A 25199-nucleotide genomic window follows, 5' to 3' on the forward strand; every position below is an offset into this window, starting at 1 on the left:
CTGGGTGAAGAAGTTTCTCCTCATCTCGCTCCTAAATGGCTTACCCCTTATCCTTAGACTGTAACCCCTGGTTCTGGACTTCCCCAACATCGGGAACATTCTTCCTGCATCTAACCTGTCCAATCCCGTCAGAATTTTATATGTTTCTGAGATCCCCCTCATTCTTCTAACCTCAAGTGAATACAGGCCCAGTCGATCCAGTCTCTCCTCCTATGTCAGTCCTGCCATCCCGGGAATCAGTCTGGTGAACCTTTGCTGCACTCCCTCAGTTGCAAGAACGTCCTTCCTCAGATTGCTCTCTTTCTTTCTCAATCCTTAAATTTCATTGGTTGAGGAGCTGGACCATTGGACCTGATGTTCATGAAGTCCCTAGTGCCTTGTTGACCTCGCCGCTCCGTTATTAATTGGCACTTTCAGCAATTTTCGGTTCAAAAGTAATACTGTCTGCAGGGTGAGAAAAAAATCCAATTCACGCCACTTATCATGAAATGTGTCACTCCAACAATTTCTGAGTCAAGATATTATAAAAGAAAGAAACATCTTTTCTTTTATTTGGCTCTTTTGCAACCTCAGGATGTCTCAAAGCACTTTACAATCCAGTGGTAGAGTCCAGAGGGTCAGCATTGGGAGGGGTGAGTGGGACGGGAAGGAGTTAGGAAAGATTAGCCACCAGTGGGAGCTGGGCGGGAAGGTCGGCGAGAGAGTAGAATGGTGCAATTGGGGTTGCTGCTCATAGTATTCAAGAAATTGAGAACAATAGATGATAAATGGATGAGTTGAGAAAGGGAATAAAAGTCATCAAGAGGAATATCACTTGAACAAAAGGCAGAGATATATCTAGATATTTCCTGGTGAGGCGGTTGTCACCATGGCCGTGTGCTCGTCCAGCTTGATTGCTTTGATAATTGTAATAACTCGTAATCTGCAAGGTCTTGCAGCAACATTCTCTTTGAAATGCAATATTAACTATTTGTCATGTTATATTATAGGCTTCACTTGAAAAATGCTCTAATAACTTTCAGCAACAATGTCAGAGGATTTGAAGAGGAGATTTGAATTCCAAAATTCAGCAATCCAGTCACAGGCATGATACTTCACAATTTTTGAAAATTATTATATTTAAAATAAATTTAGACTCTTGTGTGATCACTGTAGGTTTAATATGTCTATTTTTGTGTAGACTGCGGGACATCTGGTTGCTGCCGTGTTAAAAGAAAAGGGGCCGTCATCTCCGATAAACTATTCTTCAGATCAGGTTTGTGTTCAGTACCATAGTCAACGTGGCGCAAGGCAATTTTAAACAATCACAGTAACATTCAATATATTTCTGAAACTCTTAATTCTTTCAATTACTCAGTACAAATATGAAGAACCCCTACTGAGTCCTGGGTATTTAATTGTCTTTGGATGCTTTTATATCTGGTAACCCTTCTGTGGATTTAGAAAGACTTCTTTTGACCGTAAGTATAGAAACATAGAAACATAGAAAATAGGTGCAGGAGTAGGCCATTCGGCCCTTCGAACCTGCACCGCCATTCAATGAGTTCATGGCTGAACATGCAACTTCAATACCCCATTCCTGCTTTCTTGCCATACCCCTTGATCCCCCTAGTAGTAAGGACTACATCTAACTCCTTTTTGAATATATTTAGTGAATTGGCCTCAACTTTCTGTGGTAGAGAATTCCACAGGTTCACCACTCTCTGGGTGAAGAAGTTTCTCCTCATCTTGGTCCTAAATGGCTTACCCCTTATCCTTAGACTGTGACCCCTGGTTCTGGACTTCCCCAACATTGGGAAAATTCTTCCTGCATCGAACCTGTCTAAACCCGTCAGAATTTTAAACGTTTCTATGAGATCCCCTCTCATTCTTCTGAACTCCAGTGAATATAAGCCCAGTTGATCCAGTCTTTCTTGATAGGTCAGTCCCGCCATCCCAGAAATCAGTCTGGTGAACCTTTGCTGCACTCCCTCAATAGCAAGAATGTCCTTCAAGTTAGAAGACCAAAACTGTACACAGCACTCCAGGTGTGGCCTCACCAAGGCCGTGTACAACTGTAGGAACACCTCCCTGCCCCTGTACTCAAATCTCCTCGCTATGAAGGCCAACATGCCATTTGCTTTCTTAACCGCCTGCTGTACATGCATGCCACCCTTCAATGACTGATGTACCATGACACCCAGGTCTCGTTGCACCTCCCCTTTTCCTAATCTGTCACCATTTTGAGTGCAGTTTATCTCCTTTGCAAAAATTTGTGAAACATTTATTTAAATAAAATGTAAAAACTGGAGCATTGTGCTCTGCAAAAGATGAAATAGAAGCATGATTCCAGTGGGCGAAAGTTTTATTTTTATTTATTTATGGTTTAATAATTTATAACTTGATAGTAAACAGCATATTCTGATGCATCTCACAAATATACTGGGGCCAATTTGTCCTGGGGAGTGGGGGGGCGGGGCGGTGGAGGCTGTGCTTGGGCAGTGTATAGGCATTGGAACATGAGGTACATCATTATCATGGCCCAGTCACATCCACAGCACTGGTAGGGCAAGGCCTTGCAATCAGATATGGAGGACAAGGGTTTGCCACTGCTGCAGCCTTGAGGGACCTACAACAGCAGAAACAGTTGCCGTGATTGGGGCCTTTTGGCTGCTACTGGAGAACAGCAGTCAAAAGGCCTCCATACCTAGATTCAATAGATTCGTGCAGAGAAAAAGGGCCACTTACTATTTTGGGCAGCCACTCCCTCGCTGCCTGGCCCCTCAAACCCTCCGATCTTAGATGGTCTCAGGCACAAGGCCCAATGCCATTTTTCTTCAGCATCCCAACCGGCCAGGAAGATAAACAGGAGGCTGGGGATTCCTGTAGAATCATAGAATCATAGAAATTTACAGCACGAAAGGAGGCCATTTCGGTCCATCGTGTCCGTGCCGGTTGCCAAAGAGCTATCCAGCCTAATCCCACTTTCCAGCTCATGGTCCGTAGTCCTGTAGGTTTACGGCACTTCAAGTGCACATCCAAGTACTTCTTAAATGTGGTGAGGGTTTCTGCCTCTACCATCCTTTCAGGCAGTGAGTTCCAGACCCCAACCACCCTTTGGGTGAAAGAAATTCCCCTCAAATCCCCTCTAAACCTCCTACCAATTACTTGACTTTTGGGACCAGTCTGCCATGTGGGACCTTATCAAAATTGGTTGTTGACCCCTCTGTTAAGGCAAATCGGTTTTTCCTATCCACTCTATCTCTACCCCTCATAATTTCATATACCACAATAAGGTCCCCCCCCCAGCCACCTCTGTTCCAAAGAAAACAAACCCAGCCTATCCAATCTTTCCTCATAGCTAAAATTCTCCAGTCCAGGCAACATCCTCGTAAATCTCCTCTGTACCCTCTCTTGTGAAATCACATCTTTCCTGTAATGTGGTGACCAGAACTGCACACAGTACTATACAGTTCAAACATAACCTCCATGCTCTTATATTCTATGCCTTGGCTGATAAAGGCAAGTATTCCTTCTTAACCACCTCAGCTACTTGGCTGCTACCTTCAGAGATCTGTCGACCTGCACTCCAATGTCCCTTTGTTCCTCTACACTTCTCAGTGTCCTAACATTTAATGTGAATTCTTTTGCCTTGTTAGCCCTCCGAAAATACATTACCTCACACTTCTCTGGATTGAATTCCATTTGCCACTGTTCTGACCAGCTGACCAGTTCATGGATATCTTCCTGCAGTCTACAGCTTTCCTCTTTATTATCAACCACACACCCAATTTTTGAATCATCTGCAAATTTCTTAATCATACCCTTTGCATTCAAGTCTAAATCATTGATATATACCACAAAAAGCACGGGACCTAGTACTGAGCCCTGCAGATCTCCACTGGAAACAGCCTTCCAGTCACAAAACCACCCATCAACCATTACACTTTGCTTCCTGCCTCTGAGCCAATTTTGGATCCAACTTTCCACTTTGCCTTGGATCCTATGGGCTTTTACTTTCGTGTCCATGTGGCACCTTTTCAAAAGCATTGTCAAAAACCATATCCACTACATCAAACGCACTATCCTTGTTAGATCTCTTAATTTTCAATGAGATACGAACTCCGGTTGTAGATTTAATGTAATTTTATTCCAGCAGCAGCAACCGAACCGTGGCAGGGTTCCAGCTCTTTGTTCTTCTAAAACACATGGCAAAAATGGCTGTTCTTATACCTGATCAATTTACAGAAATGAACTCGCCTCCTTTGACCTTATTGGCTCAATTGATCCAACAGTCTGTGGTGTTAGCCCCTAATTGGCTCACTGCCAAAAGTCCTGAAATGTCAAGCGTGAGTTATAGCTCAATGCCATGTGCTAATTCTCACGTAGGCATGTGTTTTCTCAATTTTGCAGCCTGTCTGAATTCTCTATCAATCCTCATCGACCCTCCTTGTTACCACCTCAAAAAATTCATTCACGTTAGTCAGACACGATCTTCCCTTATCAAATCCATGCTGACTGTCCTTGATTAATCTGTGTCTTTCTAAATGAAGATTTATCCTGTCCCTCAGAATTCTTTCCAATAATTTTCCCACCACCGAGGTCGGACTGATTGGCCTGTAATTACTCAGTCTATCCCTTTCTCCCTTCTTAAGCAAAGATACAATGTTAGCAGTCCTCCAATCCTCCGGCACTACACCTGTAGCCAGAAAGGATTGGAAACTGATGGTCAGAGCCTCTGCTATTTCCTCTTTTGCTTCTCTTAACAGCCTGGGATACATTTCATCTGGGCCCGGTGATTTATCCACTTTCAAAGCTTCTAAACCCCTTACTAGTTCCCCTCTCTCTGTGTTTATTTCATCTAATATTTCACACTCCTCCTCCCTGATTGCAGTGTCTGCATCGTCCCTTTCTTTTGTGATGACGGGCGCAAAGTATTCATTAAGAACCATACCCACGTCTTCCACCTCCACACACAGATTACCTTTATGGTTTACCGCAAACTGGACTCCCCACTCACCCTTTCCTTCAACCACTGTCTGTCCCACCTGTGACGGAGACTGTAATGCCCGTATTGGACCTTAGAGTCACCTGAGTAGTGTAGAAATTAGTCTTCCTTGATTTTGAGGGACTGCCTATGATGATGATGATGACCTTTATAGTCTCTAATAGGCCCTACTCTTATCCTTTTGCTCTTAATGTATTTATAAAACATCTTTGGGTTTTCCTTGATTTTACTTGCCAAAAATGTTTTCATACTCTTTCTTTGCTTTCCTAATGTCCTTTTTAATTTCACCCCTGCACTTTGTATTTTCCTCTAGGGTTTCTGTAATATTGAGCCCTTTGGTATCTGTCATGAGCCTCCCTTTTTTTTCTTTATCCCACCTTGTATGCCCCTTGACACCCAGGGGGCTTTAGATTTGTTAGTCCCACCCTTTTGCTTTAAGTGAACATACTTGCTCTGAACCCTCCGGATCGCCTCCTTGAATGCCGCCCACAGCTCTGAGACACTGATTTACCTTCCAGTAGCTGTTTCCAGTCCACTTTGGCTAAATCACATCTCGGCTTAGCAAAATTGGCTTTACCCCAATTGATTTAAATAGAAATGTTGGGCTTGCACCTATTGGAACTACAGGGCCAAGGCATGCCCCTCAGGGGAAATCTTAGAAACCCTACAGCAATGTAAGGGGTCTGTAGACCTTGTGTCAAGGGTCTCTACCCCCTTTTTCCTGACCTTTGCACCATGGAAACAAAGGCCAGAAAAATCAGATGCACAATGTTTATGAAATTGTTCAGTTATATAAAATGGTGGAACAATGTTGAAGTTTTTAAAACAAATGAACACAGTTAACAGGGTTTCTGAATGTTCTCTGAAAATCTGAATAAGTTTATATTGATGATTTTATTTTTCAGGAAGTTATAAATTTATAATGATTGTCAGTAGCAAGATTAATTAAACATTGAGGGCACTCTCAATTTCCCTGCTTGCTTATCTGATGAAAATGTTCGAGAATGCGGGAGTGATAAGCCAGGCATTTTAATTGACCATTGTGATACAGTTCTTATCATCATTTTTTTTTTCCAGAGTCCTGCATTGAACTTGTTGTGGGAGAAGTGCTGCAGTGACAATGTGGTGGTTCGGACAGCCTGCTGTGAGGCATTGGTTGCTCTTGTTGCACAGAACCATGCTGATTTTAATTATGTGCTCAATGGAATTTTGAATCTAATTCCCTCTGCCAGGTACCAGAAATCATTAAGTGAGCTTTGGGTCACTTTTCTGTTGGGACGAGACATTTCAATTGCTTTCAGCGATAATATCCTTTGACATAGCATTACATTTGACTGTAAAAGCTTATAATCCACGTAAATCCACATTCTCAACTGATGTGAGTTTGGAAAGGCGCTTAGTCTATTGTGTGCAACAAAACAAAAAGCTGTGGATGAGGATAATGTTTGGAAGAGCATAAGGTGCTTGCACTTCACCCAACCTCTTATCAGTTTTAAGCAGATTTAGGCAGCGATTGGCCTCTTTACCTTGGAGAACTGACACTTTGTCAACTTGTCGAAGTAATTTGTCTTATGTCGGCTATTTTATGCCATGCTGGTAGATTGGGAGTTACTGAGATATGTACGCCCTGATTGACTTTGCAGTTGGAGGAAGAACCTTTAAGGGGTGAACATGACTCGGAGACTGGTTGGAAGCTCCGGGTCTTGAAACCAGGACAATGGCAACATGATAAAGCAAATGTGCACTCTTGCCTACCTCACTGGGGAGCTCTGGGTGCTCATCTGTATCTGTGCAAGTGGATACCAATGATGAAGCCTCTTGTTTTCTTTTTGAGAAGAGAACACAAACATTTGTGGGGTGAGACTTAATAACAGTTTGTCGAAAGTACAGAACTGCTGCCCAGTGGACTAGCCAGTTTAAAGGATGTTATGGCCAAACTGTCAAATTCACTTTTTCCAGTCAGATGTCCAAAGCTATTAGTCTCTACTAACTAAAGTTTCTATCAGAATCAGCTGAAGATTTAATTTATTTGCAGTATTGTTACAGAAAGTGCCTACAAGAGCAGATTTCAATCCAAAAGTACACCACTGTAATTGGTGAAATCAAAATCTTTGAGCATTTTTAAAGAAGTTAAAAATCCAGCATCATATACTTGCGTGCTGGCAAAATACTGATTGCAATCAGGAAGTATCTTCTGATTTCATTACAGTATACAGAGGAAATTTCCCAGTATTTGAGGTATCCTTGTAAATAAACTAGTCGATGCTGTGTCTCTCCCCAAAGGCAGGTTTGTGTAAAGCTCCTCTCACTGGCTTGGCGTGTCAAAGGGTCCGTTCTCTCCACTCATGCCTTCCAATTTGGTAGTTACGCGGTATCAAAATTAATAATTTAAATTACGCTGCAGGTAAAATGTTTGGACTTCTTAATTTTGCTTTAACAATGTAACATGGAATAACACCAGTTTTCTTTTCCAGCAATGTCGAAGGGTTGATTAGAAGTATTGGTAAATTGCTACAGATGCAAACACTGGGAACTGAACAAAGTAAAAAAATGGTGTATTCATGTCCGTATGCCATCAGGTAAATCTTCGATTATAGCATATTTACCGTTTGGTATATTGTATTATTTCAATGCCATGGTGAGCTTTATAGCTTTAAGATATGTCAACTGTCATGAAATGATTAAATCTACACAATGCTCAGGATCTGAATTCAGCTTAAATTGATGGGATGAAAGTTTTCTCTCTCTCCTATCGATAAAGGCTTGACCTGAACCAGTCGTAGACACTGTCAATCCAGTTGCCAGTGCTTGTGGGCCCACAGCATGAAACTGTCCACAACCCTAATAGTTCTTCTAAATTGGCAGTTTCACTTCGTGAGTGTGCAACTCATGAGGTTGATGGAAAAGTAGGTTTTATACTTCTTACAAATCGGTGTGTTAATTTCATATCCAGGGCAGCAATTATATTTCCACTGCAATTTCTGTGGTAAATAATTTTCATTTAAAAATAATGATGGTGACAGATGTGACCTGGAGCTATGTGATGCTAGCAATACTTGCAGTTAAAAATAATTCTCCAACATTTGTACTTCATATCTCTCATGATCTTTATCAAAGTACACTAAATTACAGGCTATAATATAGTTTATTATATAACATAGAATCATAGAATAATACAGCACAGAAGTGAGCCTTCTGCCCCATCGTGACTGTGCTGGCTCTTTGAAATAAGAACATAAGAAATTGGAGCAGGAATAAGCCCTATGGCCCTTCGAGCTATCTATCACAGCCTTGAATATATTCGCCATCCACAGCTCTCTGGGATAGAGAATTCCAAAGATTCACAACCCGGAGTGAAGAAATTTCTCCACATCTCTGTCTTAAATGGCCAACCCCTTATTCTGAGACTGTGCCCTCTAGTTCTAGATGCTCCATCCATGATAAACAACTTCTCAGCATCTGCCCTGTCAATCCCCTTCAGAATCTTGTATGTTTCAATGAGATCATCTCTCCTTCTTCTAAACTCCAGAGAGTATAGGCCCATTCTACAAAATCTCTCATCATAAGACAGCCCTAACAGTATCTCCACTGTAGTACAGAGTATAAATCAAGAAACAATGGAGTCTTGTAAGAAACCTACGGCAATAATCATGGGTGATTTTAATCTTCATACTGATTGAACAAATCAAATTGGCAAAGGTAGCCTTGAGGAAGAGTTCATAGAGTGTATTTGGGATGGTTTCTTAGAACAATACTGATACACTCATTAATAAAGGATGAAACTGAGTACTGTGAACAATGAGTGTGACCGTAGCTCCTTTAATAAGATTCCAGAGTGCAGGTACCTCGTGGGTGGCCTGCTTATATACCGTGCTCCAACAGGTAGGCCCTCTGGTGGTAGTGTGATACAGGTTGTAAGGGGTTAAATACATAAAATCACTCCCTCGTAAAGTTAATTGTACACGTTATTTACAAGGTGAGACGATCTGATGCTTTTCGCTCCCTTGTCGATCGTCTCGGTACAAATGCGGGTGTAGATGAGTTGGTTGGTTCTTCGCTGGGCTGCCGGCCTTGCCGGGCTGCTGGGGATGGTGAGTTTGGCTTTGTGGTCAACCATGATGCCTGTTGCCACGTATGTGTGTGTTGGAGGGTCAAAGTTGGTGTCTTCTTCAGGTTGTTCGTAGTTGTTAGTGAACCGCAATTTGATTTGGTCCCAAATGTTTTCTGCACATTAGTCCATTGGCCAGTTTGACCTGAAACACCCTACTCCCCTCTTTGGCTATGACCGTGCCTGCGAGCCATTTGGGACCATGTCCATAATTGAGTACAAACACAGGGTCATTGACCTCAATATCGCGTGACAAATTTGCGCGGTCATGGTACACACTTTGTTGATGCTGCCTGCCCTCCACGTGATCATGGAGATCAAGGTGGACAAGAGAGAGCCTTGTTTTGAGCGCCCTTGGTGCTTAACCCAGGTCGGAAATTACCAAAATAGTGAAGGAGTCCCAGGAACGACTGCAGCTCCGTCACGTTCTGTGGTCTCGGCGCGTTCTTGATGGTCTCCGTCTTGGCGTCGGTGGGTCTGATGCCGTCTGCCGCGATTCTTCTTCCCAAGAACCCAACCTCCGGCGCCAGGAAAACACACTTCAAGCGTTTCAACCTGAGTCCCACGTGATCCAACCGACTAAGATTCTTCAAGTGCCCAATGGTGTCCCGACCTGTAACCAGTATGTCGTTCTGGAAAGCCATGGTGCGAGGAAACGACTTTAGCAGGCTCTCCATGTTCCATTGGAAAATTGCCACGGCCGACTGAATCCCAAATGGGCATCTGTTCCAGATGAACAGACCTTTGAGCATGTTGATGCAGGTGAGGCCTTTCGAAGACTCTTCCAGCTCCTGCGTCATGTAGGCCGAGGTCAGTTCCAACTTGGTGAACGTCTTCTCTCCAGCCAGGGTCGCAAATAGATCATCTGCCTTGGGTAGTGGGTACTGGTCCTGCAGCGAGAAACAGTTAATCGTTACTTTATAGTCCCCACAAATTCTGACCGCGCCGTCCTCTTTAAGTACCGGGACAATTGGACTGGCCCACTCGTTGAATTCCACCGGTGCAATGATGCCTTCTCGCTGCAGCCTGTCCAGCTCAATTTCCACTTTCTCATGCATCATATATGGTACCATCTGTGCCTTGTGGTGGATGGGTCGCGTACCGAGAACCAAATGGATCTGCACTTTCGCCCCTGAGACGCTTCCAATGCCTGGCTCGAACAACGATGGAAATCTGCTGAGAATCTGGGCACGTGAGGTGGCGTCGATGGACGAAAGCGCTCGGATGTCATCCCAGTTCCAGCGGATTTTTCCCAGCCAGCTTCTGCCAAACAGTGTGGGGCCATCCCGTGGCATGATCCACAGCGGGAGTTTGTGTACTTCTCCATCATAGGAGACTTTGACTTCTACATTGCCAATTACAGGGATTAGTTCCTTGGTGTAAGTCCTTAGTTTGGTGTGAATGGAGTGGAGCTTGGGCCTGTGTGCCTTGTTGCACCACGGCCTGTCAAAGGCCTTTTTACTCATTATGGACTGACATGCACCCGTGTCTAGTTCCATAGATACTGGAAGTTCCATTCAGTTCAACTTTCAACATTATTGGTGGACATTTCGTGGTGAATGTGTGTACTCCGTACACTTCTGCCTCCTCGGTACGAGTCTCCAATTCAGCCTGATCCACAGTGGATCGATCTTCCTCTGCAACGTGGTGGTTTGCAGGGTTTGCAACTCGCCTGCACATTCGTTGGAGGTGTCCCATTGTTCTGCAGCTGTTGCACGCATAGTGCTTGAAGCGGCATTGATGGGCTCGAAGATCACCTCGACAATGCCAACAAGGTGTTAACTGCCTCGCATTAACGATTGATGGCGGACTCTGGGTCATCTGAGGTCGTGCAGCAGTAGCCGGCAGTGTACGTTCTGCCATGTATATTCCTGCTCGAAAACGATGTTACATTGTGCACAGTACTGGCCGAAACCTCTTTACTCTGAAATCTGTTTGGTGTTGTCGCTGGTGGACCTAAATGCCTGGGCAATCATTAGGCTTTGCTTAGATTCAGAGTTTCAGTAGTCAACAGTTTGCCAATGCCCAGTACAAAAAAGTCTCTAAGCATTTGTTCTCGGAATCCCTCATTCGCAATGTCCTACGAGAGGCGCCTTAGTTCAGCGACATAGCTCGCCACTTCCTGGCCCTCCGACCGTTGACACGTGTAGAACCGATACCTCGCCATCAAAACGCTTTCTTTAGGATTTAGGTGCTCCCGGACCAGCGTACACAATTCTTCACAGGATTTAGTTGTTGTTTTTACCGGAGCGAGAAGATTCTTCTTGAGGCCCTCGGTGTTGCACCACAGACAATAAGGAGGATCGCCCTTCGTTTGGCAGCATTCTCGTCCCCTTCTAGCACGTTGGCCACACAGTATTGGTCGAGTCTCCACGAAGGCCTCCCAATCGTCCTCTTCTGAGAACCTCTCCAGGAGACCAAGTGTTCTTTATTTTTGCGAGGTTGTTCGTTATCTTGTCGCCAATTGATACACTCATAATAAAGGATGAAACTGAGTACTGTGAACAATGAGTGTGACCGTAGCTCCTTTAATAAGATTCCAGAGTGCAGGTACCTTGTGAGTGGCCTGCTTATATACAGTGCTCCCAAGGGATGCTGAGATCCCTTGGGACTCCAACAGGTAGTCCCTCTGGTGGTAGTGTGATACAGGTTGCAAGGGGTTAAATACGTAACACATACGTTGTGAAAACAACCAGGGAGCAGACTGGAGTAATTAATAATCTCATAGTAAATGATCCTCTTGGGAAGAGTGACCATAGCATGGTAGAATTTCAAATTCAGTTTGAGGGTGAGAGAGCCACGTCTCACACACTAGTGTCCTGAACTTAAATAAAGGTAATTACAAAGGTATGAAGGCAGAGTTGGCTAAAGTGGACTGGGAAAATAGATTAAAGGGTAAAACGGTAGATGAGCAGTGGCAAACATTTTAGGAGATATTTCATAACTCTCAGCAAAGATCTATTCCAGTGAGAAAGAAAGACTCCAAGAGAAGGATGAACCATCTGTGGCTAACAAAGATAGTAAAGGATGGTATCAAATTGAAAACAAAGGCATACAATGTTGCAAAGAATAGTCGAAGGCCAGAGGATTGGGAAATTTTAAGAAACTAGCAAAGGATGACTAAAAAAATAATAGAGAGAGAAGATAGCCTGAGTAAACTAGCAAGAAATATAAAAAGGGACAGTAAGAGCTTCTACAGTTATATAAAAAGGAAGTGAGTAGCTAAAGTAAATGTTGGTCCCTTCGACGATGGGACTGGGGAATTAATGGGAAACAGGGAAATGGCAGAGACTTTGAACAAATGTCATGGTAGAAAACACTAAAAGCATCCCAATAATTGATAATCAAGGGGCTATTGGGAGGGGGGAATTTAAAGCAATGACTGTCATTCGAGGAAAAAGTGCCAGGCAAACTAATGGGACTAAAGGTGGACAAGTCCCCTGGACCTGATGGCCTGCATCTTAGAGTCTTAAAAGAAATGGCTGCAGAGATAGTGGATGCATTGGTTGTAATTACCAAAATTCTCTGGATTGTGGAGAGGTCCCAGCAGATTGGAAAACCACAAATGTAACGCCCTTATTTAAGAAAGGAGGGAGACATAAAGCAGGAAACTACAGACCAGTTGGCCTAACATCTGTCATTAGGAAAATGCTAGAGTCCATCATTGAGGAAGTAGTAGCAGGATATTTAGAAAATCATAATACAGACAAGCAGAGTCAGCATGGTTTTATGAAAGAGAAATCATGTTGAACAAATTTGCTGGAGTTCTTTGAGGATTTAATGAACAAGGTGGATAAAGGAGAACCGGTAGATGTAGTGTATTTGGCTTTCCAGAAGGCATTCGATAAGGTGCCACATAAAAGGTTGTTCTTCTTAGGCCGTTCCTCGGAGTCGAGGATGACTTGCTTCCACACTAATATGAGTTCTCAGGTGACTGATGAGTCCTTTGCGGGACCTACAATCTCTGTCACAGGTGGGGCAGACGGTGGTTGGAGGGACGGGTGGGTGGGGTGCTTGGGTTGGCTTTGCGCTCCTTCCGCTGTTTGCGCTTTGCTTCCGCATGCTCCCGGCGAAGAGATTCAATTGGTTTGGTGTCTTCCCGGATGCTTTTCCTCCACTTCGAGTGGTCTTGGGGAAGGGTTTCCCAGGTGTTGGTGGGAAATTTGCACTTTTTCAAGGAGACTTTGAGGGTGTCCTTGAAGTGTTTCCTCTGTCCACCTGGGGCTTGCTTGCCATGTCGGAGCTGTGAGTAGAGCGCTTGTTTTGGGAGTCTAGTATCGGGCATGCGGACGATGTGGCCTGTCCATCGGAGCTGATTGAGTGTGGTCAATGCTTCGATGCTGGGGATTTTGGCCTGAGCGAGAACACCAATGTGATGCGCCTATCCTGCCAATGGATTTGCAGGATCTTGCGGAGGCAGCGTTGGTGGTACTACTTCTGTGCTTTGAGGTGCCTGCTGTACATAGTCCATGTCTCTGAAGCATGTAGGAGAGCGGGTATCACTAATACTCTGTAGAACAGTAGTAATATCCGCCCTCCTATATAAAAGGTTACTGCACAAGATAAGAGCTCACTGGGTTGGGGGTAACATGTTAACATCGATAGAGGATTGGCTAATTAACAGAAAACAGATTGTCGGGATAAATGAGTCATTTTCCGGCTGGCAAACTGTAACTAGTGGGGTGCCACAGAGATCAGTGCCATGGCCTTGACTAATTACAATCTTAGCAGCCCGTTACTAACTCGCACTAAGTCACGATCACCCATCACCCCTATCTCTGACCTACATTGGCTCCCGGTTAAACAATGCCTCGGTTCTCCTTCCAGCTTACTGTCCTACCTAGCTTTGTATCGTCAGCAAACTTGGATACATTACACCCGGTCCCTTCATCTAGGTCACTAATATAGATTGTAAATAGCTGAGGCCCCAGCACTGATCCTTGCGGCACCCCACTAGTTACAGCATGCCAACCTGAAAAAGACCCATTTATCCCTACTTTCTGTTTTCTGTCCGTTAACCAATTCTCTATCCATGCTAATACATTACCTCCAATCCCATGGGCCCTTATCTTGTGTATTAATCTTTTATGTGGCACCTTATCAAATGCCTTTTGGAAATCCAAATGTACTACATCCACTGGTTCTCCTTTACGTACTCTGCTAGTTACATCCTCAAAAAAATTCTAATAAATTTGTCAAATACGATTTCCCTTTCATAAAACCATGTTGACTCTGCCTAATTATGTTCTGATTTTCTAAGTGCTCTGATGACAATTCCTTAACAATCGATTCTAGCATTTTCCTGATGTCAGGCTAACTGGCCTGTAGTTCCCTGTTTTCTCTCTCCCTCCTTTCTTGAATAGCGGTGTTACATTTGCGACCTTCCAATTCACTGGGACCATTCTAGAATCTAGGGAATTTTGAAAGATCAAAACCAACGCCTCCACGATCTCTCCAGCCACCGGTTTCAGGACCCAAGGATGTAGGCCGTTTGGTCCAGGGGATTTGCCGGCTTTTAGTCCCATTAGTTTCTCTAGTACTTTTTCTCTACTTATATGAATTACATTAAGCTCCTCACCCTCATTAGACCTGTGGTCTCCCCTCCATTTTAGGTATGGTTTTTGCATCTTCTAGTATGAAGACAGATATAAAATATTTGTTTAACGTTTCTGCCAGTTCCTTCTTCCCCAAAATAATTTCTCCTGCCTCAGCCTCTATGGGACCAATGTTTATTTTTGCTACTCACTTCCGTTTTACATACTTGTAGAAGCTCTTACAATTGTTTTTTATATTTCTTGCTAGTGTTTTCTCTGTCTATTTTTCCCTTTTTAATCAATTTTCTGGTCATCCTTTACTGGTTTCTGAAACCCTCCCAATTATAAGAACATAAGAAATAGGAACAGAAGTGGGCTACCTGGCCCCTTGAGTCTGCTGCGCCATTTAATAAGATCATGGCTGATCTGATCATGGACTCCGCTCCACTTCCCTGCCCGCTGCCCATAACCCTTTATTCCCTTATCGCTCAAAAATCTGTCGATCTCCGCCTTAAATATATTCAATGACCTATTCTCCACAGCTCTCTGGGGCAGAGAATTCCATAGATTTACAACCCTCAGCGAATAAATGCCTCCTCATCTCAGTTTTAAATAGGCAGCCACTTATTCTGAGACTATGTCCCCTAGTTCTAGTTTCCCCTATGAGTGGAAATATTCTCCCTGCATCCACCTTGTCGACCCCCCTCATTATCTTATGTTTCAATAAGATCACCTCTCATTCTTCTAAACTCCAATGAGTATAGGCCCAACCTACTCAGCCTATCTTCATAAGTCAACCCCCTCATCCCCGGAATCAACCTAGTGAACCTTCTCTTAACCTCCAATGCAAGTATATCCTTCCTTAAATAAGGAGACCAAAACTGTACGCAGTAGTCCAGGTGTGGCCTCACCAATACCCTGTACAGTTGTAGAAGGACTTCCCTGCTTTTATACTCTATCCCCCTTGCAATAAAGGACAACATTCCATTTGTCTTCCTGATTACTTATTGTACCTGCATACTAACTTTTTGTGTTTCATGCACAAGGACCCCCAGGTCCCTCTGTACTGCAGCACTTCACAATTTTTCTCCATTTAAATTATAAATTGCTTTTCTATTTTTTTTTTCTGCCAAAGTGGATAACCTCACATTTTCTCACATTATAGTCCATCTGCCAGATTTTTGCCCAGCCTGATTATATCCCTTTTCAGATTCTTTGTGTCCTCCTCACAATTTGCTCTCCCACCCATCTTTGTATCATCAGTAAACTTGGCTATATTACACTTGGTCCCTTTATCCAAGTCATTAATGTAGATTGTAAATAGTTGAAGACCCAGCACAGATCCCTGCAGTATCCCACTAGTTACTGTTTGCCAACCGGAAAATGACCCATTTATCCCGACTCCCTGTTTTCTGTTAGTTAACGAATTCTCTATCCATGCTAATATATTACCCCCAACCCCATGAACTTTTATCTTGCGCAGTAACCTTTTATGTGGCACCTTATCGAATGTCTTCTGGAAATCCAAATACACCACATCTACTGGTTCCCCCTTATCCACCCTGCTCGTTACATCTTCAAAGAACTCCAGCAAATTTGTCAAACGTGATTTCCCTTTCATAAAACCATGCTGACTCTGCTTGATTGAATTATGCTTTTTCAAATGTCCCGCTACTACTTCCTTAATAATGGACTCCAGCATTTTCCCAATGACAGATGTTGGGCTAACTGGTCTATAGTTTCCTGGTTTTTGTCTGCCTCCTTTTTTAAATATGGGCATTACATTTGCAGTTTTCCAATCCACTGAAATCGCCCCAGAATCCAGGGAATTTTGGTAGATTGCAATCAATGCATCCATTATCTCCGCATCCACTTCTTTTAAGACCCTAGGATGAAAGCCATCAGGGCTAGGGGACTTATCTGCCTTTAGTCCCATTATTTTACCGAGTACTACTTCATTAGTGATAGTGATTGTATTAAGTTCCTCCCTCCCTATAGACCCTTGATTATTCACTATTGGGATGTTTTTAGTGTCTTCTACCGTGAAGACCGATATAAAATATTTGTTCAAAGTCTCTGCCATTTCCCTGTTCCTCATTATTAATTCCCCAGTCTCATCCTCCAGAGGACCAACATTTACTTTAGCCACTCTTTTTTCCTTTTTATGGCCCCAAGTTTCGTCCCGCGGCGAAAATGGCGCACCTCCGAGCTGGGCGCCTGTTTTTTGCGCCGAAAACTGCGCCTAAAAAAAAGTCCGATATTCTCGAGCTCTTCGCAGCAGGGGGCGGAGCCTAACACTCGCACTGATTTTCTAAGTAGCAGGGGGCGGGTACAATTTAAATTAGCCTTCGTGGTGCCGGCAACCCTGCGCGTGCGTGTTGGAGCGTGCGCGCACGCACAGTCTCACACAAACATTGGCACTCGGCCATTTTTAAAAATACTGCAGAAAAAGTGAAGATTTGTTTCTTGGACCCCTGCAAAGGCTTGTAATTTAATTTTTTTTGATATTTCTGTGTGTGAGGGAGTGCTTTTAGCAGCACTGCTGAATAAATCACCTGCTGAAATCAGTGAGTTCAGCTTTTCACGACTAAACTTGCAGAACCGGTGCTGCATTGGTGCATGCAAATTAAGGACTGTGTGTTTGGAGAAATAAGAGTGCCAATTCAACTTTGCAATAATACGTGGTGTTGATAATGCAGCACCCATTCTGCAAATCTAAATATAAAACTGTCGATGTGGCTGCCTCTCCCTGTCCAAATGGCCTCAGTCCCCCTCACAGCTCGAAGGCTGCTGCTGTATCTCCGGCTGCCGTTGAGCCTCTGACGCTGCCCCTAAAGCGTGGCCGAATGGCCTCAAGCACCATAAAGAGCTGCGTGTGTCAGGTGTTGATTCTTTGGCTGCCGGCCAGCCACTGACGCCGCTGATATCCTATGGCCGAATGGCCTCACGTCCGTCCGCTGCTGATTCCTTGGCTGCCGGCCAGCCACTGACTCTGCCCCTAAAGTGTGGCCGAATGGCCTCAAGAACCTTAATGAGCTGCATGTGTCAGGTGTTGATTCTTCGGCTGCCGGCCAGCCACTGACGCCGCTGCTATCTCATGGCCGAATGGCCTCTGGTCCGTCCGGTGCTGCTTCTTCGCGGCAAGCCACGAAGAGAATGAAGGCCTGCCTCAAGCACCGCAGCTCAGCTCGAAGCTTGCTGCCGCTGCCGTCGAGACACTGATGCCACACCGCTGCCTGTCTCCAACATGAAAGGCCTGCCTGAAGCACAGCAGCTCGAAGGCTGATGCTGTTTCACACAGGTAGGAACATGGTTTATTTGATCTTTTCTTTGCTTATAAATTTTTATTCAGGTTGGATTTATTTGTATAATATTTGTATAAGTAAAACTAAGGATTGATTGTAGAATTTAATTACTTACCTTCCCCCCCCCCCGCCCCCCCCACCTCGTTCCCTACGCCTAATTTGTAACCTACGCCTGATTTTCTAAAGTGTAGACAAGGTTTTTTCGAGCGTACAAAAACCTTCACTTGCTCCATTCTAAGTTAGTTTGGAGTAAGTTTTCACTGCCGAAACTTTGAAATCAGGCGTAAGTGGCCGGACATGCCCCCTTTTGGAAAAAAAAATTCTGTTCCAAAGTGAAACTGTTCTAACTGACTAGAACTGGAGCAAACTAAATGGCGAGAATTCCGATTTCTAAGATACTCCGTTCTACACCAGTTGCTCCTAAAAAATCAGGAGCAAATCATGTGGAAACTTGGGGCTTATGTACCTGTAGAAACTCTTACTATCTGTTTTTATATTTTGTGATAGTTTACTTTCATAATCTATCTTCCCCCTCTCTATCATTTTTTTAAGTAGTTTTTTGCTGGTTTTTAAAAGTTTCCCAATCCTCTGGCCTCCTACTAGTCTTGGCTACCTTGTATGCCCTTGTTTTCAATTTGATACCATCCCTTATTTCTTTAGTTAGCTACGGATGGTTATCCCTTCTCTTGCAGTCTTTCCTTCTCATTGGGATATATTTTTGTTGCAAGTTATGAAATATCTCCTTAAATATCTGCCACTCCTCATCAACCGTCTCATACCTTAACCCATTTTCCCAGTCCACTTTAGCCAACTCTGCCCTTATATCTTTGTAGTCTCCTTTATTTAAGCTTAGGACACTGGTTTGAGGTCCAACTTTCTCACCCTCTAACTGAATTTGAAGTTCAACCATGTTATGGTCACTCATTCCGAGAGGATCCTTTACTTGGAGATCATTTATTAATCCTGTCTCACTCCACAGTACCAGATCTAAGATAGCTTGCTCCCTGGTTGGTTCCGCAACGTACTGTTCAAGGAAACTATCCCGGATACTCTATGAACTCTTCCTCAGAACTACTCGGGCCAATTTGCTTTGCCCAGTCAATATGAAGGTTAAAATCACCCATGATTATTGCCGTTCCTTTTTTACAAGCCTCCATTATTTCTTGATTTGTAGCTACTGTTAGCGGGCCTATAGACTATGCCAACCAGTGTCTTTTCCCCTTATTATTCCTTATCTCCACCCAAACTGATTCAACATCTTGATCTTCTGAGCCAATATCGTTTCTCTCTAACACACTGATCCTCATCCTTTATTAACTGTGTTACCCCACCTCCTTTTCCTTTCTGTCTGTCCTTCTGAATTGTCAAATACCCCATAATATTTAGTTCCCAGTCCTGGTCACCTTGCAACCACATCTCTGTAATGGCTATCAGATCATACCCATTTGTATCAATTTGTGCCGTCAACTCATCTATTTTATGAATGCGACTTGCATTCAGATAAAGAGCTTTTAAATTTGCTTACTACTATTCTTCGCAACATTACAAGCTTCTTTCAATCTAATGCTATCCTTAACTTCTTTAGTTCGCCACAGATGGATCACTTTGCCTGTGTAGTTTTTGTTTCTCGATGGAATGTAGTTTTGTTGAGAATTATGAAATATCTATTGCCATAACGTTTAATCTCTTTTTCCAATCTTTCTTCGCCAATTCGCCCTTCATACCAATGTAATTGGCATTAATTAAGTTTAAAACTCTAGTTTCGGACTTGGGCAAGTCATTCTTAAATGCAATGTGAAATTCTATCGTATTATGATTACTCTGCCCGAGATGATCCTTTACTATGAGATTGCTAATTAACCTTGTCTCATTTAACAATACAAGATCTAAAATAGCATGTTCGCTGGTTGGTTCCATGATGTATTGTTCTAGGAAACTGTCCTGAACGCATTCCATGAACTCGTCCTCCAGACTACCATTGGCAATTTGATTTGTCCTGTCTACATGAAGATTCAAGTCCCCCATGGCTTTCCCTACCCCCTCTCTGCCAATCACGTCTCCCCAGAGGTCTGTGTCCCTGCCGATCCTGGCGTTGAAGTCGCCGAGGAGCATCAGTTTGTCGCCCGCAGGGACGCAGGTCAGGGATTTTTTGAGGTTGGAGTAAAAACCCTCTTTGGCCTCATCCGTTGCACGAGTGTTGGGGCGTAAGCACTGATGACTGTGGCGCACTGGTTCCATGATAGGGTGAGTCGAAGTGTCATGAGGCATTCGTTAGTCCTGCAGGGTGAGTCTTTGAGGCGGTCAACCAGCTCGTTTTTGATGGTGAAGCCGACTCCGTGGAGGCGGCATTTTGCCTTTGGTTTCCCTTTTCAGAAGAAGGTGTAACCTCCACCTTGTTCCTTGAGCTGGCCGCCTCCTGCCTGCCGGGTCTCACTTAGGACTGCGATGTCGATATCAAAGCGTCTAAGCTTCCAGGCAACGATGGCGGTGCAGCGTTCCGGTCTGTCGCTTTTGGGGTTGTCCATGAGGGTCCTGACGTTCCAGGTCCCGAATTTCATATTAGAGGAGTGGAAGATGCCTGTGCGTGATTTTTAACGCGGGGTGGTCGTTGCACGCCACTATCACACGGGCTTAGACAAAATGTCTGGAGTATGAACTTGTCACCACCAACACCTTGTTCCTCCAGAGAGACAAATACAAGGCATCGTGGCAACACCCTCGCTCCAAGCACTGGCACCTGCTCGATTATGTCATCGTCCGAGCCAGGGATCGCAAGGATGTGCGCATCACCCGTGCCATGACAGGAGCTGGACGGACCACCGCCTAATCCGATCCATCATTGACATCAACATAGCCCCAAAGCGGAGGGGGCAGCAGAAGCAGTGTCGCAAAAAAGTCAATCCAGGGCACTTAAGGACCCAGCTAAGAGAGCCCTTTACAGCCAGTGCCTCACAGCTAGCCTGGCGTGCCTTGATGACCACGAGGTGCAGAATGCCCACAGCGCTTGGTCTGCCCTCCAGGCCTCCATAACCAATGTCTGCAAGGAGGCGCTCGGTGACTCAACCAGGAAACACCAGGACTGGTTTGATGAGAATGATCAAGAGATTCAAGAACTAATAGACTGCAAGCGCAGGGCATTTCTGAATCTTAAACAGCAACCCAACTCTTGAGCAGCAAAGCAGCATTACAGATGGCTAAAGGCTAAGGTCCAACAAAAAACCCAGGACCTAAAGAATAGGTGGTGGATGGAGAAAGCACCGGAGATACAGCAGCTGGCCGCCAGCCATGATGTGCGAGGATTCTTCATCGCAGTCAAGGCCACGTACGGACCAAACTCCCAAGGCCCCACCCCACTCCTGGCCAAGAACAGGGAAACACTCATCAAGGACACCGAGGCAGTCAGGGCCCGCTGGAAGGAACACTTCAAAGATCTCCTCAATCGAGACTCTGCTTTCAACTCGAGTGTCCGCAGCATGCTACCCGCCACCACCTCAGTGAGACCCCAACACTGCGTGAGGTAGAAAAGGCCATAAGACAGCAAAAAAACAACAAGGCTATGGGAGCGGATGGAATCCCTGCTGAGGCACTGAAGTATGACGGAGAGGCATTACTGGTGCAAATACACAACCTCCTTTTCTCATCTGGAGGGAGGAGAGCACGCCGGGAGATCTTAGAGATGCAGAGATCGTGACCATCTTTAAAAAAGAGGATGTCCGACTGCGGCAACTACAGAGGAATCTCCCTGCTATCAGCCACTGGGAAAGTCGTCGCTAGAGTCCTCCTCAACCGTCTTCTCCCTGTGGCCGAGGAGCTCCTCCCGGAGTCGCAGTGTGGATTTCGTCCCCTCCGGGGCACAACGGACATGATTTTTACAGCGCGACAGCTGCAGGAAAAATGCAGGGAACAGCGCCAGCCCTTATACCTGGCCGCCTTCGACCTTACAAAGGCCTTTGACACTGTCAACTGCGAGGGTCTATGGAGCGTCCTCCTTCGTTTCGGATGGCCCCAAAAGTACGTCACCATACTCTGCCTGCTCCACGATGACATGCAGGCTGTGATCCTTACCAACGGATCCATCACAGACCCAATTCATGTCCGGACCGGGGTCAAGCAGAGCTGCGTCATCGCCCCAACCCTCTTCTCAATCTTCCTCGCTGCCATGCTCCACCTCACAGTTGATAAGCTCCCCACTGGAGTGGAACTAAACTACAGAACAAGTGGGAACCTGTTCAACCTTCACCGTCTCCAGGCCAGGTCCAAGACCACCCCAACCTCTGTCGTCGAGCTGCAGTACGCGGATGATGCTTGTGTCTGTGCACACAGAGGCTGAACTCCAGGACATAGTCGATGTATTTACCGAGACGTATGAAAGCATGGGCCTTACGCTAAACATTAGTAAGATAAAGGTCCTCCACCAGCCTGTCCTCGCCGCACAGCACTGTCCCCCCCCCCCCCCCCCCCCAAAACATCAAGATCCAAGGCGTGGCCCTGGACAACGTGGACCACTTCCCCTATCTCTGGAGTTTCCTATCAACAAGAGCAGGCATTGATCATGTGATCCAACACCGCCTCCAGTGCGCCAGTGCAGCCTTCGGCCACCTGAGGAAAAGAGTGTTTGACGATCAGTCCCTCAAAACTGTCACCAAGCTCAAGGTCTACAGGGCTGTAGTAATACCCACCCTCCTTTATGGCTCAGAGACGTGGACCATGTACAGGAGACACCTCAATTCGCTGAAGAAATACCACCATGATGTTCTCCGCAAGATCCTGCAAATCCCCTGGGAGGACAGACGCACACACATATTAGCGTCCTCGTCCAGGCCAACATCCCCAGCATTGAAGCACTGACCACACTTGATCAGCTCCGCTGGGCAGGCCACATAGTTCGCATGCCAGACACAAGACTCCCAAAGCAAGCGCTCTACTCTGAACGCGTCCACGGCAAACGAGCCAAAGCCAGGCAGAGGAAACGTTACAAGGACACCCTCAAAGCCTCCCTGAAAAAGTGCGACATCCCCACTGACACCTGGGAGTCCTTGGCCATAGACCGCCCTAAGTGGAGGAAGTGCATTCGGGAGGGAGCTGAGCTCCTCGAGTATCGTCGCCAAGAGCATGCAGAAATCAAGCGCAAGCAGTGGAAGGAGCGTGCCGCAAGTCAGGCTCCCTGCCCACCCTTTCCCTCAATGACTATCTGTCCCACCTGTGACATAGACTGTGGTTCTTGTATTGGACTGTACAGCTACCTAAGAACTCATGCAAAAAGTGCAAGCAAGTCTTCCTCGATTCCGAGGGACTGCCTATGATGATGATGATGATGATAAAGTCCCCCATGATTATTGCATTACCTTTGTTGCAATCTCCTCCTCGTTCTTGAATAATATTTTGTTTAATGGTATAGCTACTGTTAGGGGGCCTATATACTACTTCCACTAGTGTGTTCTGTCCCTTGTTATTCCTTATCTCCACCCATACTGATTCTACTTCCTGATTTTCCGAGCCAAGATCCTTTCTCTCTACTGTCCTTGTGTGATCCTTTATTATCAGGGCTACCTCCCTTCTTTACCATTCTGCCTGTCTTTTCGAAACGTCAGGTACCCTGCAACATTTAGTTCACAACCTTGGTCACCTTGCAGCCACGTCTCTTAGATCAAACCCATTTATCTCTATTTGTGTCATTAATTTGTCTATTTAATTTTTTTACTATTTATTCCCTGCTTTGACTGTGTTCTCTGCTGCACTGCTACCATTAAACTCTCTGTCCCTTCCCGTCACACTCTGCTTATTTTTACCCAAATTGCTACACTGCTCTATTGCTTTGACCTTTCTCTTTAGATATCTAAGTGTCCCCTTACCTGACCCTTCCCTCTCATTTTTTAGTTTAAAGCCCTATAAAATAGCTATCCAATTAGTCCCTCTCCTCTGCTCTTTCCCCATAGCCCTGAAATGTTTCTTTTTCAAGTAATTATTCAATTTCCTTTTGAAAGCTGTTATTGAATCTGCTTCCACCACCCTTTCAGGCACTGTATTCCAGATTACAACAACTTGCTGCGTAATATTTTTTTCCCCTGGTTCTTTTGCCAATTACCTTAAATCTGTGTCCTCTGGTTACTGACCCTTTTGACACTGGAAACAGTTTCTCCTTATTTACTCTTATCAAAACGGCTCATGATTTTGAACACCTCTATCAAATCTCCCATTAACGGTGGGAAGCAGGTGCATCACGAGGATGGAAATGCTGGGTGACCAATTACGGGAATGTGGAGGCGGGAGGTTGGAGATGGGAGGTCATGTGTTGAAAACTCCTGGAATATGTTCAACCAGAGTTGGCAACCCTACTCATCACAATTAAATAGCAGCTGACCTCCTCCGATTGGAAATGGGAGTTTTCTCCCAGGAACTTGTCTTCCCTTTTAAAAGACTCAAATGACTCCATATTCATCACGTTTTGGGTAATTTGTTCCAAAGGGCAATGACTCTCTGCAAAAATAAATACTTCCTGACATCTAGCCTAAATCTTTGCCTACAAATTGTATCGGGATAATCTCTAGTTCTATCCTGATCTGTTTCAAATAACCTATCTAAATGGACTGCATCGAATTCTCTCATTGTTTAAAAAAAACTTTGATTATATCCCCTCTAAGACTGCATTTCTCCAAAGTAAATAATCCTAGCTCTTGGAGCCGACCCTCATAACTGAGAGCTCTAAGATTTGGTGTAATCCTGGTTGCCAACCGCCCCAAATCCTCTCCACAGCCTTGATATCTGTCACCATGTGGGAGTACCAAGACTGGGCACAATACTCCAAGGGGTCGAAATTCAGGTGCACCAGAAAGGTGGCGCACCTATGATTTTTAGGGTGGTACTTACCGCTGGAATTCCTGGTATGGTAAGTAGATCCATTTTCGGGACTTTGACATTTTTTCAAAGTCCTACAGGAAATGGACAATAATGAGGACGGGCCTTGGACTCAAAGCCAGGCTGACTATCTGAAAATGGGTTGGTTGGGGCCTCCGCCGCTGTCATTCAGCGGTGAAGTCATGGTGACGTCACAGCACGTGTGCGTCACCATGCTCTCTCCCCTCTGTTAAAGGGGAGAGATTCGATCAGTTTTTAATTTTGGCCACAGCCACCAGGGAGGGTTTTGGCCGGGCCAGCAGCCTGACACCCAAGAGAGTGTGCCAGGCTGCCCGTTGGTGGCCCGGCTGAACCTGGGTGCAGTATTTTGCCAGCCGACTTGCCAATCGGCCGGCAAACATTTTTCCATT

General features: G+C 44.9%; 1 protein-coding gene across 3 annotated transcripts in view; it reads left to right on the plus strand.

Annotated features, from left to right (window-relative positions):
* The window catches only part of focad (focadhesin), a 343322-nt gene that overhangs the window by 43100 nt on the left and 275023 nt on the right, over positions 1-25199 (plus strand). For all 3 annotated transcript variants that reach the window (XM_070881054.1, XM_070881035.1, XM_070881044.1), the window contains 4 exons: positions 990-1084; positions 1181-1255; positions 6065-6219; positions 7462-7566. In XM_070881054.1, coding sequence (XP_070737155.1) covers positions 1028-1084; positions 1181-1255; positions 6065-6219; positions 7462-7566 — 392 coding nt within the window. In that variant the 5' untranslated portion in view covers positions 990-1027. The remainder of the gene's footprint in view (positions 1-989; positions 1085-1180; positions 1256-6064; positions 6220-7461; positions 7567-25199) is intronic.

The sequence above is a fragment of the Pristiophorus japonicus genome, chromosome 1, assembly GCF_044704955.1.
Source record: "Pristiophorus japonicus isolate sPriJap1 chromosome 1, sPriJap1.hap1, whole genome shotgun sequence".
In the NCBI taxonomy this organism is placed as follows: Eukaryota; Metazoa; Chordata; class Chondrichthyes; family Pristiophoridae; genus Pristiophorus; species Pristiophorus japonicus.